Below are 17,968 nucleotides of genomic sequence, written 5' to 3' on the forward strand. Positions count from 1 at the left end.
GGAACAGTATGTATCTTTAAGGGGAAGTACAGCCATTTTAAATATAAAGAAAAGAAAAAAGAAAGGCAAGTGTGGTAGTGCAAATAAGCCTGGGTTGTTTCACAACAGAAACCACCTTACAGCCTGAGTAGCTGACTGCTAGGCTGTAAGGTGTTCATTATGTTCATCAGAGAGAGACAGCCTGGGGGAAGAAACTGTCTCGGTGGTGGCTGGTTTATGCAAATAGCGCTCTGTAGCACCGACCTGAAGGTGAAAGTCAAACAGTGTGTGCCCAGGATGTGTGGAGTCTGCAAAGATGTAGGCTGCCCTTTTCCTCACCCTAGATCTGTACTAGTCATGGATAGAGGGAAGGTCAGCCCTGATGTTTCTCTCTGCAGACCTCTGCAGTCTGGACCTGTCCTGTTTTGTGGATGAACCAAACCACACAGGGATGGATGGCTACAGGACAGAATAAATATTGGCAGTGTAGAAGACAAGCAGCTCCTGTGGAAGGTTGTGTTTCTTGAGTTGCTGCAGGAAGTCTCTGGTGACACTGTCAACAGTGGAGGAAGTTGTGATAACATCCATTCTCAGAAAGAGACATGAAACGTGGCACCACAATAAATGAGGTGCCCATTAAATACATCACGGCATGTGGATGGGGAAGTTCAGCCATTTCAGTCATTGGCTTCGTCTTCTTTGTTCTTTTCACTAAATGTATGTAAGCCATACTGTGCCACACTGCAACCACCATTACCAGTGGTATTGCTCAATTTGTTGCGTTTTGATACACATCTGCAAGCTTCACGATGACAGGCTGAAATGCACAGAAAATAAAAGCAGAAGACGCGCAGAAGGGTCCGTGCATATTTAACATTGAGCATAAATGGGCCTTAATGTTGGATTGGCCCAAAACAGTTTATCAACAGGACATTGATCACAAACACAGCAGCACATCTACAACAGAATGACTGAAAAAGAAAACAACTTGTTGCAATGGCCCAGTCAAAGTCCAAACCTGTTCCCAGTAAAATGTGGTGGGACCTTAAGAGAGCTGTGCAGAAACAACAGTCAGCAAACTTTAATGAACTGAAGCAATATTGTAAAGAAGTGTACTCCAAATTCCCTCACAGTGGCGTAAGAGACTGATAGTCAGATGGAAAACAACTACTGACAGTTATTAATATTAAGGGTGGTTCTGGAAGTTATTGAATTGCATGTTCTACTTACTTTTTCTCATGTTTTTATCTCATGCTGGTATCTATGTGGCTTTGCTGCTTGCCCTTGTTTCATATTTGCTGTTCTTGGTTTTGTTGTGAGTAGATACTCAGACTTAGCTCTGATCTGGCCTTTAGCTTGTCTGCATTTGGGTCAAAGTTGAAAAAACTATTTATTAAACTCCTAAGAAAACTTTACAAAGCCAAGATAATATACCATTCAGAACTGTTTCAAAAGAAGCAACATATGAAGAATGAGATGAGGATGAGAACAAGTGTTTGCACAGTATTGCACAAGTGGAGCACTTCTGTTCTGTTAATTGTATTTCTCATAGCAACGTATTATGTAAGTAGATTTCCCATGGGATGATATTAAGCAAAGACACAAGACTCAAACACTTTATGTAAGGAACTGTAAAGATGATGAATCCAGCTACTTATGAAACTTTTTCCTGGTAAAAATGTTTCACTTTATTGCCCTACCTCGAGGTTAATAACAAAATTGTACCTCTGTTTTAATTTTTTTTCCAACCATGTGTGCCTGATAAGCATGTGGGACTCTTGTTCTGGTTGAGGATCAGATTTTACTCCACACCCCAAATTACCCACAGTTCTACAGTAATGACTGTGCGCTCCGCTGGGTCATCTACGCTCCTCCAGGACAACTAATTAAGGTGAGAATGTGCTCAACAAACACACCTTTAAAATTAAAGTTCCTTGCACGTAAAATTAGAAATCTGAAGTTTGATTACAGCTGGACTTTGCTGATTTTGACCTGGAGGAATCAGAGAGATGTTTGTATGATTCATTGACGGTTCTGGGAGACATTGAGGAAAACGAAGAGATTGGTAAGATGAGAGAATTAGATTCAAATAAAGCTGATTACATGTACATCTCAATAAATTACAACACAGAGGGATCTATTTCAAACACTTATTTGTGTTCATTTTGATTATTAGAGCTTACAGTTAATGAAAAACAAAAATTCAGTTTTTCAGAAAGCTTGAAAATTGCATAAGACCAGTGAAGAAAATATTTTTAATACATAAATATTATGACCTTGGTATAAAAGCTGTCTAGCAGATGGTCATTGACACCCTCCACAAGGAGGGTCAATCAAAAAAGGACATTAGTAAAGAAGCTGGCTGTTGACATGGTGCTGTAAACAAGCATATTAATGGAAAGTTGAGTTGAAGGAAAAAATGTAGTAGGAAAAGGTGCACAGGGATAACCACAGGCTTAAGAAGATTGTAAAGCACTTTCCAATAAAAATAGGTTAAAAGAGTGCAGAGATAATCAAAGAGAAATTGAACCAAACTGATTAGGAGATCTGTCATAACACAGCAAAGAAAATTCAGCCAAACATTTTGACAAAGCAACCAAGGTATCTGTCAAGGTAAGAATTAGGTTATTGACCAAGGCAGTTTGTTTCTGGTTTATTTGTAATTTACCTAAGTGGGCCAGTTTCTTGCAATCATTTAGTGATCTCCATCAATGGTTCTCCAGACCTTCTGAAAATCTTTTGAAGTTTTTTCACTAGTTTTTAGTTCAGTGCATTACCATTTTCAAACGAATTCTAAGTCATTTAAGTCTCATCTATGAATCATTTTGCCAAAAAAAGTTTCTAAACTCAAAGTCCAAAGAAAAACTTTGAAAGACCTTCAGAAAGCCACAGGACCACTTTAAATGATCACAACAAAATCTGTTTCCTATTAAGCAAAGCAGTGTATAAAGAAACATGCACAGCACTGTAGATGTAAATCCTTAAAATATTAGCATTGACCCATTAGTATAAGAAATATTGTTCATATTAGAACAAAAGGTAACCATAGTACAGTAGAAAAAAAAACAACTAGCAATTATTTGTTTAATTTCTTAAGTTTTTATTTTATCTTTCATAGCTGTGTTGTGTGGTGGCAGTATTCCTCCTCCTGTGCTGTCCTTCAACAGCATTATGCTGCTTCATTTCACCTCAGACAGCAGCATCGCTCACAGGGGCTTCAGGGCAGCACTTACATTCATCAGGATCGAAGGTATGGTCATATTCATTATATAGCTCATCTCAGAAGTGTTCATACACCTATCATCGACATGAATATCAGAATAATTTGGAGTAAACCAGTACTTTTTTTCTGGGTGGATTACAACTACAAAAGACAATATTAATCATTTTTTTCCATATGATTGGATGCAGTTGAATATATACTTCTCTATATAAATTGCATCTGATTGATTTGTAAACGTGAGATGACGTTTGTTGTGAACATTGTGTTATCAACGAACTGAACTTTTTGTGAATTTATTCCAACTCTCGTAAGGTCGAAATATACAAAATGACTATATGTGTCATAATCTGCCTGTGTTTGGGGTTTTGAGTGTGTGGTCTGTTTACTTTCTCTGCACTGCCTTGTTCTTCATTTGCTTTTGTGAGATAGTGACATAAATATGCCAACAGATGGTGGTGTTGTTCTGTGGGTGTTCTTTGGAAATGTAGCAGTTCTGGGATGTTTGTCCTAGTAGGGACACCGTTGCTCTGAGGTTTTGCCGCGAAAGTTGCCATATCCCGCACAGTTTTCTTTTACTGCCTGTAAGGTGTAAGAAGAGCGACTGGATGGAATAAATGCTCCAAGGTCTCGCCACAACGCAGGATCCTGTGTCTGGTGCCTCTGTTTCCGCATGGAACACACCTCACCTACATCCAAAACACAATGCAGAGTTCACGGGGTGTCTTCCACAAGCTACGGACACACAGAGGCATAGACTGGGTTACATCTTGGTGCCGTGACCCAGATTGTGGTTCAAAGAGGCCAACAAATCGAAGGGGCTTCTGGGTACCCAGTAGCATGACGTTATTGCTGTACACTTCATTCTATATGTGGATGCAACATTCTCATGTTTTCCATCGTATCCTTTGAAGATCTCAGTGAAATGTCATGTTGATGCTGTGTTTTGTGACTTTAAGGCCTCAGGTGTAAATATTGTTTTGGGCTAACTATTTAAAGAAAATATAGTGATCGAGTATTGAGACATACTTTTAGCTGTAGCTGGTGGACCTTTATATTATTGTTATTCTTTTGTCTTTGAGATGTGCACCGAGCTGTGAATTTAATTTATTTTTGTTTTGGTTCACACTCTGTGCATATACACAGGGTGTGTTGTACTCATAATTCCATCAAAGAGCGAACGAGAAAGAGAAACATGTGGCAGAATTACCCAGCTGATCCACTGAGCCCAGAACCTCTAACGGGGACCTCAAGTGACACACAACACCAGACCCGAGAAGGGCAAGGTACCCCTTCACCCCCTCTTCTGTCCGTCAATACTGACCAATTCCCTATCCCAACGTTATCAGCCTACACCCTACACTGCCCCTGAAAGCAACTCCAATGTTACTCACAATGGAACACAATACGCACAACAGGCTAGCACACTCCTTCCTGCTCCTATTAACCAAACTGGACAGCTGCTGGGACTAAGCCCCCAGACCTAGCCAGGCCACCCATATTCCACTGTCCCAACCACTTCAGGGAGGTTTCATAATTCCATCTGCAACCAATTATTTATCCTCTTTGCCTCCCTCCAGGGCAAGAAATGTCAGATCAGCCCAGAGCCATGCATCGGGTTCTCAAATTCCACCATGGTTGAAAATGAGTAACCCTGTTCCTGCTGGGCAGATCATGGCAGGCTTAGAGCACAAACCCACCTTTCAGTGTTCCCAGCCTACTACACAGAACTATCATCGCTCCGCTCAGGGGGAGACGCCATCACAAAACATAACTGCTGTCCCCACATAGGCCCCAAACCTGACTGTCCCGTTTTCTCAGGTTGACTCACATGCAGCCCCCGACCAGATTGGTCCCAGGCATAGCAGTGGATTGCAGCATCTGAAACCACCCCTACCTGCTGCTATGGTCTCGCGTCCATACCTCCCTGACCCTCTGTTAGATGTCTGTGGAAAAGCCATCCACAGCCAACGCCCCACACACGCAGCATGAGGTGGTATGATCCTGACTCATCAGGTGAAGAATGTGCAAGTGTTCAGTGGTAATTCAGACAGTAAGATGATGGTGGAGGACTGGATTCGTGATATGCAGTACCTTCTAGACGCTATAGATCTCCCTGCCCATCTTCTTTTTTCCACAGTAGTACGACACCTCAATGGTGAAGCCAGGAAGCTAATACTGAACATTCCATCTGGTGAACAATCCCCAGAGAGGGCATTTGAGGAACTGAGGGCCGAGTATGGCGACGCACAGGGCTCTTTAGACCCGCTAGCTGATTTTTATGAGCGAAGTCAGAGGCCATGTGAGTCTGCCCGCTCCTATGCCATAGCACTAGAGGCAACTTTACATGCATTGGAAGAAAGCCAGGAAGGGGGTAGGCCATTTCCAGATCGAGACAGTAAATTGACTCGACAGTTCCTCAGAGGGCTGGTGGATGGAGATGTATATGCACGAATAGCACCCATGAAGCCCCTATTGCTCAGCTTTAGAGAACTTCAGGCTGAGCTTCGAAGCATTGCTAGGGAAACAAAGAAGTTTCAGCCCCAACAAAAAGTAAAGAAGACGTTTGCTCAGGTGCATGTGACATCAGAGAATACAAACGCAAGGGCTGAGGGTAGAAAATGCATTTCAGAACTCACTGAACTGACTGAGATGGTCAAGAAATTGGCCCACAGCCAAGAGGCACAAATGGCTAGACTGTCCATACTGGAATCAAGCATAAAATTCCCCAGTGTCTCCCCAAATGCAGCCTCGCCAACAGCACGAATAACAAATCAGAGTTCTGTTGTCGTATGTCATCGCTGTGGAAAACAAGGGCACATTGCCAGATTTTGCCGAGCAGTCCTTCCTGACTTCAGCTCGACCAGGACTCACCACTCTCAGCCACCAACCTCAGCAGAAGGAAGCAGCATCCCAGCCCCCATCCCAGTCTTTAAATGGCTGAAGCCCATGGTAGCAGGGGAAACCATGGGCAAGCAGCAAGCCCCACACTCAGAGTGCACAGATACTGCAAACAAAGAGGAGGGAACTCCACTGCTGGTGGGCCCTAGAAATGAGGGTGGAGATAAACGGCACGAAATGTAGGGCTCTCATTGACTCCGGATCCCAAATTACAAGCATCATCCATAGTTTCTGGCACACCCACCCAGAGCTCTAGAAGCAGAAGCTGCAGCCATACAGTACAACATAATGATAGAGGGGGCAGCAGCACAAAATGTGCCCTATTATGGGGTCTTGGATATCATACTTAAGGTTTTTTGGAGAAGACTGTATGACTGTCCCCACTTTTGTTGTCCCTGACTCTGAATATCGGTCATCTGTGCCTCTGCTCATTGGAACAAATGTCATTTGTGCATCAAAAAGCCACTTGCAGGCAGCCTATGGCACTGAATTCCTCTACCTGATAAAAGAGAGCCACCCAGAGTGGTATTCTGCTGTGGTGGAGGTTGAGAGCGCCGAAAAAAGTAAAACCCAGGACACAGTGGTCCTGTGATTTTCACCGGCCGAACTATCTGTATCCCTGGTGGCAAAGAGATGGATTTAAAATGTAAGATTAAATCAGGTCCACAAAGAAAAACCTATACAGCCCTGATAGAAGGCCGCCCTTCACTCCACCTCCCACAAGACCTACTTGTGGCCAAAATTCTAACAGACGTAAAAAAAGGGTATGCGCCAGTCAGAGTTATGAACCTCTCTCAGAGAAACATTGCTATTAAACCAAACACCCAACTTGCCACAGCATTCTTGGTGGATGAAGTTGTGGAGCGCTCTGACAAAGATGGAGGTGAACACCACAGTAGAGTGAAAGAAGGGGTGTGTCTCAGCCTCGGTCAGGTGGCGGCAAGCTATGAAGTGGACCTAAGTGGACCAGCAGTGGAGAATGAAAACCAGCGTACTCTCCTCAGGGACCTGGTAGAGAAAAATCTGGATGTATTCTCACAGCATCCTATGGATTATGGACACACAAAAACTGTTCAACATGAAATTCCTCTGGTGGATTCAAAGCCATTTCGACTCCCATATCGTAAGATGCCCCCTTCTCAGTGGCAGGATGTAAGGCACCTACTGACAAAGAAGGAAACAGCAGGAGTTATCCAACCAAGTAAGAGCCCATATGCATCACCAGTGGTGGTGGTTACCAAGAAAGATGGATCATTAAGGCTCTGTATTGACTACAGGAAACTCAACTCCTGTAGCACACGAGACGCATTCCCTCTTCCCCGAATTGAGGAGGCATTGAAGGCCCTGGGGCAAGCCAAATACTTTTCAACGCTGGATCTTACCTCAGGTTACTGGCAAGTGGAGGTGGCTGAGCAGGATAAATGCAAAACTGCATTCAGTAACCCCATGGGGCTGTTTGAGGCCAACAGAATGCCCTTTGGGCTCCAGAATGCTCCATCAACTTTTCAAAGACTCATGACCTGCTGCTTTGGGGATTTAAACTTCACTCACCTGCTTATTTATCTTGATGACCTTATAATTTTCTCTAAAATATTTGAGGATCATATGGAACAACTTCAGCTGGTGTTTGATCGACTCAAGGAACATGGCCTGAAGCTAAAGCCCTCAAAGTGTCAATTTGTGAAGGAGGAGGTGCAGTATCTTGGCCACATTGTATCTGCAGAAGGAATTATTACAGACCCAGAGAAGATCAGCAGAGTTAAAGATTGGAAAAGCCCCACTAATCGCAAGGAGGTCCTGCAGTTCTTAGGATTCGCAGGATACTACAGGCGTTATGTAATGGGGTATTCCACTCTGTTGGCTCCCTTGTACCGTCTCACCTCTGGTGACCCCAGAAAAAAAAGGGGGGGGGGGCACAGAAACACTCTGATGCCAACCTGCCCTTTCTGTGGACTAATGACTGTGAGGTGGTGTTTCAGTGTTTAAAGGAAAGGCTGGTGTCCGCTCCAGTACTGAACTATCCAGACTATAACTTGCCATTCGTGCTGCAGACTGATGCATCTGGGGAGGGACTGGGTGCTGTATTGGCCCAGATCCAGAATGGGGCTGAAAAAGTCATAGCCTATGCCAGTAGAGGCTTAACCCTACCCGAGACGAGATATCCAGTTCACAAACTGGAATTTCTCGCCCTAAAATGGGTGGTCATAGACAAGTTCTATGACCACCTTTATGGACGTCATTTCTCTGTATTTACTGATAACAATCCCCTCGAATATGTAATGACCACAGCCAAGCTTGATGCCACAGGGCAATGCTGGGTTTCTCAGCTATCATCGTTTGAGTTTGACATCCAGTACAGAAGGGGCCAGACCAATGCAAATGCTGATGGTCTTTCTCGCATGTCCAACCAGGAAGTCTCACAGGTCTTGCAGTCATACGCTCAACGTATTAGGATCACCAAATCAAAGCTTTCAGGGTCCCAGCATTCACAGGAGCTACAAAAGAGACCTGAGAGTACTGCTGCAGAGGCTGATAGGTTGCCAGCAGTGGGACAGCTTTATGAGGATGTAGGGACAGATGCCCTACCTGCTATGACAACACAGGAGATCCGTGCAGAACAGAAGCAGGATCCCATAATTGACCACATCCTGTATTTTAAAAACACAAATATAATAGACCTCCCCAGACTGTGAGGATTGGACTAGGAAGGCCCGGGAGCCTTCTTATAAAGGAATGGCGGAAGTTGGTGGTCCAAAATGGCGTCCTGTACAGACGCATCATAGATGGTCAAAGAGGAGTCATGGAGCAACTCATCTTGCCAGAGAAGCTGAGAGTGGGGGTCAAAACTGCCCTGCATTATGATTCAGGACATTTGGGATTCGAAAGGACTCTGCATTCAATAAGGGAGAGATTCTACTGGCCTGATATGGCCCAGGAAATCAAAGCTTGGTGTGAGCAGTGTGAGAGATCCTGTCTTAGCAAGACACCCTCAAGCAAGGTTGGAGCTCCGCTCATGAGCATCCATAGCAGTGCCCCCATGGAGCTTGTGTGTGTTGACTTCCTCTGCCTGGAAAAGTCAAAGGGGGGCATTGAAAATGTTCTGGTTGTTACAGATCATTTTTCTCGTTATGCTCAAGCCTACCCCACCAAACACCAAAAAGCAGGTACAGTAGCCAAGGTTCTGTGGAAGAACTACTTTTGTCGGTTTGGTTTTCCAGCAAAATTGCATGCGGATCAAGGGCGCAATTTTGAAAGTGCAGTCGTGAAGGAACTGTGCAAGATCACGGGCATCACTAAGACTCACACCAATCCCTACCACTCGCAGGGCAACGGGACAACTGAAAAGTTTAACCGGACCCTAATAAATATGTTGGGAACGCTGCAACCTCACATGAAGCCCAGGTGGCACGAGCACGTGGATGCCATGACACACGCTTATAACTGCACACGACATGACTCAACAGGATATACACTATACTACTTGATGTTCGGGAGACATCCTAGGCTTCCAGTGGATATGGTCTTTGGGTTTACCATCTCTAATAATCTGGAGGGTTACAGTGAATATGTGCAGACACTGCATGATTGTCTGGAGGAGGCTTATGCACAGGCTAATCAAACCTCTCGGAAAGCCAAGGAACAACAGACAAAGTACTATGACAAGAAAGCAAAAGATCACGCTTTCAGCCCATGGGACAGGGTACTAGTCAAGCAATGTAATGCGGAGGGACGGCAGAAGCTTGGGGACAAGTGGGAGCCACATTCATACATTGTGGTTAAGAAACAACCTAAAGTACCAGTGTACGTGGTCCAACCAGAGGATGGTGGGCCAGAGAGAGTGCTTCACAGAAACCTCACACAGTGCATGTTTATCTCGGTAGAGGAGGTCAGTGGAGTGACATCTGGGAAATAAGAGTCACATTTGGCCCTAAGTGAGACAAGTTCGGAGGAAGATCTGCACCAGGTCTCGGATCTGGAGGGCACAGAGGAAACCAGAGTAGCTATGGAACTGGGAGAAAGCAGTCAAGAAACACAAGCAGAGACAGAGATGGATGAGCCAGCGGGACGAAGGGCAGGAGGAAATGCACCTGCATCTCTTGATGGTGCAGGTTCACCGCAGGAGGATGAACTTCCAAGAAGAAATCCACCCAGGAACAGACATCCTCCAAAGAGTCTATCATTTGAATCACGAGTCACAAAAACAGAAGAGGAGTGTCAGAAAATAGAAAGAGAATGGCTGTTGTGGCAGAGGGAAAAGGCAAGGAGAGTCTCAGAACATACATAAAACAAATCCAGCCACATAGACACATTCATAACAACTCTGAGCAATTTCCTTTATCGCTAATTTTTAGACTATTTAGTTCTTTCTCAGCAAGTGTGTGTTTTCTGTTTACTTTGATGGCTGGGACGCCATCAAATAAAGAAGGGGTAGATGTAAGATAGTGACATAAATATGCCAACAGATGGTGCTGTTGTTCTGTGGGTGTTCTTTGGAAATGCAGCAGTTCTGGGATGTTTGTCCTAGTAGGGACACCATTGCGCTGAGGATTTGCCGCGAAAGCAGGAAGAGCAATTGGATGGAATAAATGCTCCAAGGTCTCGGCACAACGCAGAATCCTGTGTCTGGTGCCTCTGTTTCCGCATGGAACACACCTCACCTACATCCAAAACACAACGCAGAGTTCACGGGGTGTCTTCCACAAGCCACGGACGCACAGAGGGATAGACTGGGTTACACTTTATTTCAGTTCAGGTTTATTAGATTTATTCTGGTGTTTAGGTTTTGTTACGTCCCTGGATTCCTATGTTTTATGTTTTAGTTTGTATTTTCTTATAGATCTGGTTTCTCCCTGTTTGTTTTTTTGGCAGTCGTTGTTTACTCTCTTCAGTTCACTTAGTTGTTTCTCTGTTACTTCCCTGCACTCCCTGCTCATTTTGTTAATTAGTCACTCTCTCTCAGTAACCCTCAGTCTCTTTCCCACTAGCTGATCCTGATTGCCCTCTGATTAACTCCCTGTATTCATTGGTCCATTCTTCACTCTCCCTCAGTACTTATACTCCCTTATTGTCATTATTTCCCACTGGTTCCTCCTGATGTCTACCCTGGAAACTACCCTACTGACTTCCCTCTACCATGTCTCTGTGTCCCAGCCAGTAAACCTGCCTAAGTTCTGTTCTGTAAGTTTCCTGTTTCATACGATTAAAGTATTTATCCACTGAACATGTGGCTCCCATCCTCCTGTATGCACTTTGGTCCGGCTTCACCTTCACACAACCCGACAACATTGTGGGAGTTTCTCCGGTGTGTAGCAGAGAAGAGCTTGCGTCGGGCTGAAGAAGAGGAGAAGCAGTGATCGCCGTTATGGGGCTCAAGGCTGGTGATTCGCCCTCCTGGAACTGGCCCACTGCGATACTACATCTCTCTGTCCCCCCATGCATAATACCTAGTTTTGTAATGGATAAAGCAGGATAAGATTAAGCTTCTGAAATGGATTTTCCAAAATCGATTTGCATTTTGTCAGTTATGCATAAGAACCAGATCTGTACCACTAAAATTACCACTTTAAGTAAACTTTACCAATTCTACCAATATGTTCATCCAGCTGCAGTGTTCAAGAATAGGCTTTTGAGGGCTTTATATAAGTACTAGTTGTCTTGGATTGTAAAATTTAAAGAAAAAGCTGTCAAAAACTGTTTTGACATTTAACAAAAACAGCCTGCACCCAGCAGTCAAGTCTAAAGATGATGAAAGCATTGACAAGTTTTTTCTGCATTTCTTTGGGAGGGTATGTTCCTTATTTTCCAATTATTATGAAGGTGGAAGCTTTGGTAATTTACTATGGGAGCCAAAAGATAGATCCTGGATAAAAACAAAACTTCAGGTTCATGTGACTCCCAGAAATATTTCAGTTTTTCTTGAATTCAGCAGAAGTAAATTACTGAACATCCAGGTCTTTCTGCCTTCAAAACACATTACTCACACACATACTCATGCAGAGACTTTGTCTGTACTGATAAAAGTTCACTTACCTCAGCATACCAAATCCTTGAAGTGGCTTCGACAGGAGAACAGCACAACCTGTTTTAATCAGATATTTAGCTAATTATTATTTGAATGCTTGGTTGCACTCATGGACTGTGTATAGACCAAATAATCTTCATCCCTAGATGGCACGCAAACATCAAGTGTGGAAAGAAAAATAATGAGAGGGTGACATCCCAGCAAAAGGAACATACCCTAACATTAGCACACTGAATTTTAAACTCTTCATTCCAATTGACATGCTCTATTCAAAATGGGGTCCCACCATGAGCAATGAAGATGGCATTAAGTAAACACACCAGTATCCCTTTTCTATGCGTCTGATTATGTAGCATAGTTTTTCTTATCTCGAAAAGTTAGACTGGCACAGACCTTTTTTAAAAGAAAATTTGTGGGATAACCTTGATGCCGGTGATCAGCTCAAATCTGTCTAGTGGCTGTTCTCACATTAAAAACATATTGGGAATTTGTTTTCATTCTATCAAAATTCAGTGCTTGTTTTACCAGTCTATTTATTGTGGTTTTCCTGTTACTCTCAATTTAATGTCTGGAAAGTATTGAAAATGATTTTTTTAAATGTTTTAACAAGTACAATATAGGTTTTCAAAATAGTGTTTGTTTTTTGGGTGAAATAAAACAATGGTCATTTCTTTTTTTTATCAAGAGATGGCTAAATGCAATACAGACATAATCAGCAATCGAAGGAGTTGCTAAACAGGCTGCCTGCTTGGGCATCACCATCCCGAAAAAATTATAATGTGTACAGCAATATTTTCATTCAGTGCTTACATTCTGCACATCACAGGGGGCAGTGCACCCATTCTCATTGATTAGACATGCAAATAACCAATAAAGCTGGGTAAAGTGATCAGTTGATGTGCCGCCTTTCACATTATCTTTTATTTTTTTACAAATCTGCATCAGGATGGACCAAACAAAGAGGCTCAGCCACATGTTTTTACAGTCAAGCGCCTATATGGTTTGTTTTGTCTTTACTTTTTCCCTGAAATTCAGAGTGTATTGTCAGAGACGGATGGTGATTATGCATTGTCAACACCGCTGTCTTTCCTTTTGGGAAGCTGTTTAGTAAATATTGCATCCTCTGCAGTGGAGCTGCTCTGTGGTCCACTATATTTCCACAGTGACAATGTTGGCTAAACAAGGCTGAGCCAGAGGCATTTAATGGTTGATTGGCATTTAACACTGAGCTCAAAACTGAAAGGTTAGTGTCTTCTTCATCACTAAAGAAAGCAACAACGTTTTGCATAAAAATATAAAGATAAGTCCCAGATCTATTACTATAGGAAGATGGAGGGAAATTTTTAAAGGAAGTTTCAGGCTTAAATGAGATAATTAATGTATTTCTTTTCTTAAGTGGTTAAGAGAAAATACCCAGTAACAAAACCTAGAATTATGACTTTTATTTTATATGTAAACTATAAAGTAAAAAGATTCAGAACCCCCCTAAAATATTTTAAATATATAATCTATAAGTGAGGGAGTGGACAACATTCTTTATACCCTCATATATAGGTTACTATTTTGGTACCTGTCTCAAAGAGAACATTTAAGATCAAGACAAGAACACTGAAGGAAGTATCCATAAAATCCTCAAATATTTTCTGTTTTTTTATCCTCCTTGCTTCCAGTTTCCTTTATTTTTTAAAAGGACACTGGGTTCACATGACACCACATGTACATACTTATGGAAAGATCCCCAGTTCATTTTGTTTTAGAAAGTATGGTCACTGTTTTCAATTATTCAGTTCAGCCTTAATTTCAAAAAAACTTTGACGTTGTGTAAAATGTTCATTGAACCATGATTGGCAAATTTTATGAGCCCATATTTTATTCACAATCAAAATTAATTAACATATCTAATATAAAAACAAAATAAATTATGATATTTTAAATTTTATGGCAGCAAAACATGTACAAGGGTGTATCTTTTCTGTGCAGACAGAACTTGCCCAAGGCTGCAGTCATGCAAGTTGTTTTCGGTTTTTCTTAACGTTCGTTTCCTTTGTCTCTCAGCTGTCCTGTTATAAACCTGTTGGTTTTTCCTGTATGTCTCCAGGGTAAACTCTCACCATACCTAGCACCTCGGAGACCTTGATTTTGCTTCTCCCCCCACTATGTCTCTTTGTTCTCCCATTCTGTGAATGTGGAACTCCACCCACTGAGATTTGCAGTGACTCATAACAGGTGTAGGTAACAGGTGTGGTCTATGTGGTCCCTTACAGAAGCACACATATCAGTGCAAAATTGAAATTTGGAGAATTTTTAAAATCTTGACTTTGTCTTCGATGCACATGTTCTGACAATGGCTGAGATAAAACCAGTTAAAACTTTTTAAAAGGTATCTTCTGGCACCAGTAAGGCTGATTGCATTAGAATGTGTGTAAGCTGATGTTTAATTCATAATGCACAAGCAGCAGGAGGTAGTTTCCTTATGCTTTCTTACTCTTCTTTGTACGGTGATTATTTTTCAGCCATATGTCACTCTGTTTTACTATCTTGTCTGGCAACAATTGAACATAGTGGATACTGGGGATAACTTGGCAGGAATAGTTATCACATGGGACAAAATAACATATCAGTGTTGTGACCACATGGTCTGTGTTTCTATCAAACACGGCATTATTTCTTTCTTCTATCTGGCATTCCAGGATATTTTATCATTTTTCTACTTCTCTGTGCCTGAAAGAGGTCCATGCATACCCTCATCATTTATATACAAATAGGTATTTGCAATTTGGAGTTTTAAATAGAAAAACAGTCAAACCCATTTGTTTTCAGTGTCCTGTTTGTACTCAGTAGGAGGAAATATTTATATCTTAAATAAACAATGATTTTAAACTTTACCTTGACATGACTTGCCAGCTGACCTCTAACGTCAGAGGAAAACTGTAGTGTAGGGCTCACCCTTCTGGCGCTTTTGAGAAACTACAAGCTACATTTGATAGTGTCACGCACATAGGGTGTAATCAAAAACGAAAGCATTTACATTTTAGTGTCTATTTTAAAACAAAATCATAAATTGACTCTTTTATTTTTCTCTGTTCCTATTTAGATTATAATAAAAATGATTTTCATCTTCTGCCCCAGGATCTTCCTTTTGCAGTACTTTGTAGTGTTTCATTCTAACACAAACGGTCTGTCTGCTATGTACTGTATTTTATCAGACAAGTCTTTAATGTATGTTAAGTTTTTCTAAAGATATTGTTTCTAATTTCAGCCTCGTTCTAAATTAAAAACAGTTTACTTAGTCAAACGGAACACACAAGATTCCACATTTTAACTGGGTTCAATTATTTGGCATTTGGGAATAAGAAACCTGTTTCCAGATCAAAACTGGCATCTTGAAGTAAGTTAAATCTGGCATTTTTTCCATCTGTCTTTGTTAAATCATGCTATTTCTCTTTCAAGGGAGATGTTTAAAATAAAAAGAGATTTTTCTGATTTTCTTTCTGATATTTCTGTGTTTTTAAGCTTCAACATGATAGCTATAATGATCAAGTTTAAACTGGGATACATTTGGTTCTGTAGTTTTGATTTGGTGATACGGCTTTGCCTCATTAATGGATGTAAGGGGTGCTCTTCTATGTTCAGACCAGAAAAAAAACTCAGCAGTGTCTTCTCCCTCTCTCTACCTCCTTTCCTTGCATCTTGTCCAGCTTGTTTCACCAGTTAAACCAACAGTTTGTGCTGGCCAAAGGCAGTCTCACCAGGAGATTGATGCCTTGCCCAATAGTTTTGGTGCTATTTGCAAGTCAGTTTGCATTTCAATCAAAGACAGTGACATACATTGTGTTTATTTCTCCAATCAAGGGGCCAAATGCAAATGCATTCAAGCATGCTTTTTATGATTTGACAGATTTCATCCAAAATGTATCATTTGAATTTCAACTTTCTGTTCCACACAGTTTTACAAAACATCAAATGTGCAGCTTGATTGGGAACAGAAGTGATATGTTCCAAAGTGTATGAAATTTACTGTAAACACATGATCATAGGATTTTGGTGAAAAGAGACAAAAACCAGCCTTCTTTGGAGATGGGCTGAACGTTACAGTAGAAAACATTTCAAAATTTAAAAAAGGTCACAGAAAATTGGACTTTTATCTGACTGATTTAGTGTTTTCGAAACATTTGTTTTTACACATACACATTTGAAGTTTTATGATCAATATTTTATATTTACCATGGTGTGTTCAGCTGATACTCACTCAAGATGTTATTACTAATTTGGTTTAAACTATAATATTCAGCATGTACAATTTATATGCCAATTTAGTCTTTTCTGTCTACTCAGTCTCCAGCATCTATAAGACTGGCAGTTTTCTGTCAAATTTGTCTGATTAAGCTCAAATATTTTTTTCCAAACCCTTATTTGAAGGGTTTAACTTGTACGGAGTCCGGTAAGTGTTCACGGGTAAAAAAAAACAAAGCCAGTTGAAATCCGTGCGCACGCTTTCCTAAACTGTGCTCTTGGTTTTGCAATCCGTCTGCAGGTGTGATAAACTGTTTGATTAACCGTTTAGTAATCCGTGCGCACACATTGCAAAATTGAGGGCACAGTTTAGTAAAGCGTGAGTACGGATTTCCACCGGCTTTGTTTTTCTTTTACCCGCTGACACTTGTCGGGCTCCATAAATTTGTCATTTTCCCGCATAAAACTTTGTAGAATCTTCATCTCTCTCCTTTGTTTTGCAAGAATCTACTGGAATGTAGTATTGACACAATAAATTTACACGTTCGACCCCCAGGGGTCCTGGCCCTTAAGGCAGGTTCAAGAACTTTTTTGATACAACTAAGATTTTTTGCCCATTGGTTGTTTGAAGCTTAATTACAGATTGAAATTGGCAGTTTATTTGTAAGAAGGACGTCCTTTTTATATTACTGCATAACTGGTTTAAGGAAATTGATAACAAATTTTAAAACAAGGAAAGTCCTTGTGCTGTGTTAATATTCTTTTGCCGATGATTATGTATCCAAGTGTCATATTCTTTTGGGAAAAAGTATTTAAGTAAAAAAGAACCAATATCTCTTTGTTTAAAGAACTTCTGTCTTGCAGATTCCTTCAAGCAGCAGTCCAGCAGCAGAGCTCTGACCCATCAGGGTGTTGTGGAACACAAGTCCTCACAGGATCAAAGATTTCATGCGGGAAGGAGATCGGATCATGAAGACCACAGTGGTGAATCTTCAGGAAATGGAATGGAAGGAGAAAGCGAGAAAGCAAGAAACTAGATTTACATCCTTGATCCACCAATAGTCATTCATTCTCTGCTTGAGCATTTGATTTCAGGGGAAGCTTTTAAAATTACTGTTTACGTGTTGAATTATCTGTGCAAAAATAATGTTAGAGTAAAAATTATTTATCTTTCTAAAGACAACACTTAAAGATACAACTTTTGTAGTAATTGAATTTTCATGGTATGTTTGTATATTGAAATTTTTATAGTGTACAATTGCATTAAAGGTTATGAGTTGATTGCACATTTACAGCAATGTGCATGCTCTCATTTCTTTCTATCTCTTAAGGAGTGAGACTTTTTTTGTGAAGTTTAAACAGGCGGCAACAGTTCTTAAGATTTCTGAAGGTCTATTAAAGTTTTTATTTGAGGTTTAGCTGCTTTTTTACTCATTTTCTGTTGGTTTTTGTATATTAATCTTAACTCTGAGGTGTTAAAAAGGAAATAAACAATGTTGTGTCAAAGCGACAGACAACTTGGGAACAAACAATTTTAAAATGGATCTTCTGATCTCCCTCAATGCAAACTGCTAAAGACAAAAGATGATTTGACATAAAATATTTTGGAACCA

General features: G+C 41.2%; 1 protein-coding gene across 1 annotated transcript in view; it reads left to right on the plus strand.

Annotated features, from left to right (window-relative positions):
• Window positions 1–17,767, plus strand: part of LOC124856169 (ovochymase-2) — a 33,459-nt gene extending 15,692 nt beyond the window's left edge. The window contains exons 13-16 of the mRNA XM_047346409.1: window positions 1,746–1,870; window positions 1,951–2,044; window positions 3,098–3,229; window positions 17,220–17,767. Coding sequence (XP_047202365.1) covers window positions 1,746–1,870; window positions 1,951–2,044; window positions 3,098–3,229; window positions 17,220–17,392 — 524 coding nt within the window. The 3' untranslated portion in view covers window positions 17,393–17,767. The remainder of the gene's footprint in view (window positions 1–1,745; window positions 1,871–1,950; window positions 2,045–3,097; window positions 3,230–17,219) is intronic.
• Window positions 17,768–17,968: the final 201 nt, after the last annotated feature.

Source organism: Girardinichthys multiradiatus, chromosome 2 (assembly GCF_021462225.1).
Source record: "Girardinichthys multiradiatus isolate DD_20200921_A chromosome 2, DD_fGirMul_XY1, whole genome shotgun sequence".
NCBI classification, from domain to species: domain Eukaryota; kingdom Metazoa; phylum Chordata; class Actinopteri; order Cyprinodontiformes; family Goodeidae; genus Girardinichthys; species Girardinichthys multiradiatus.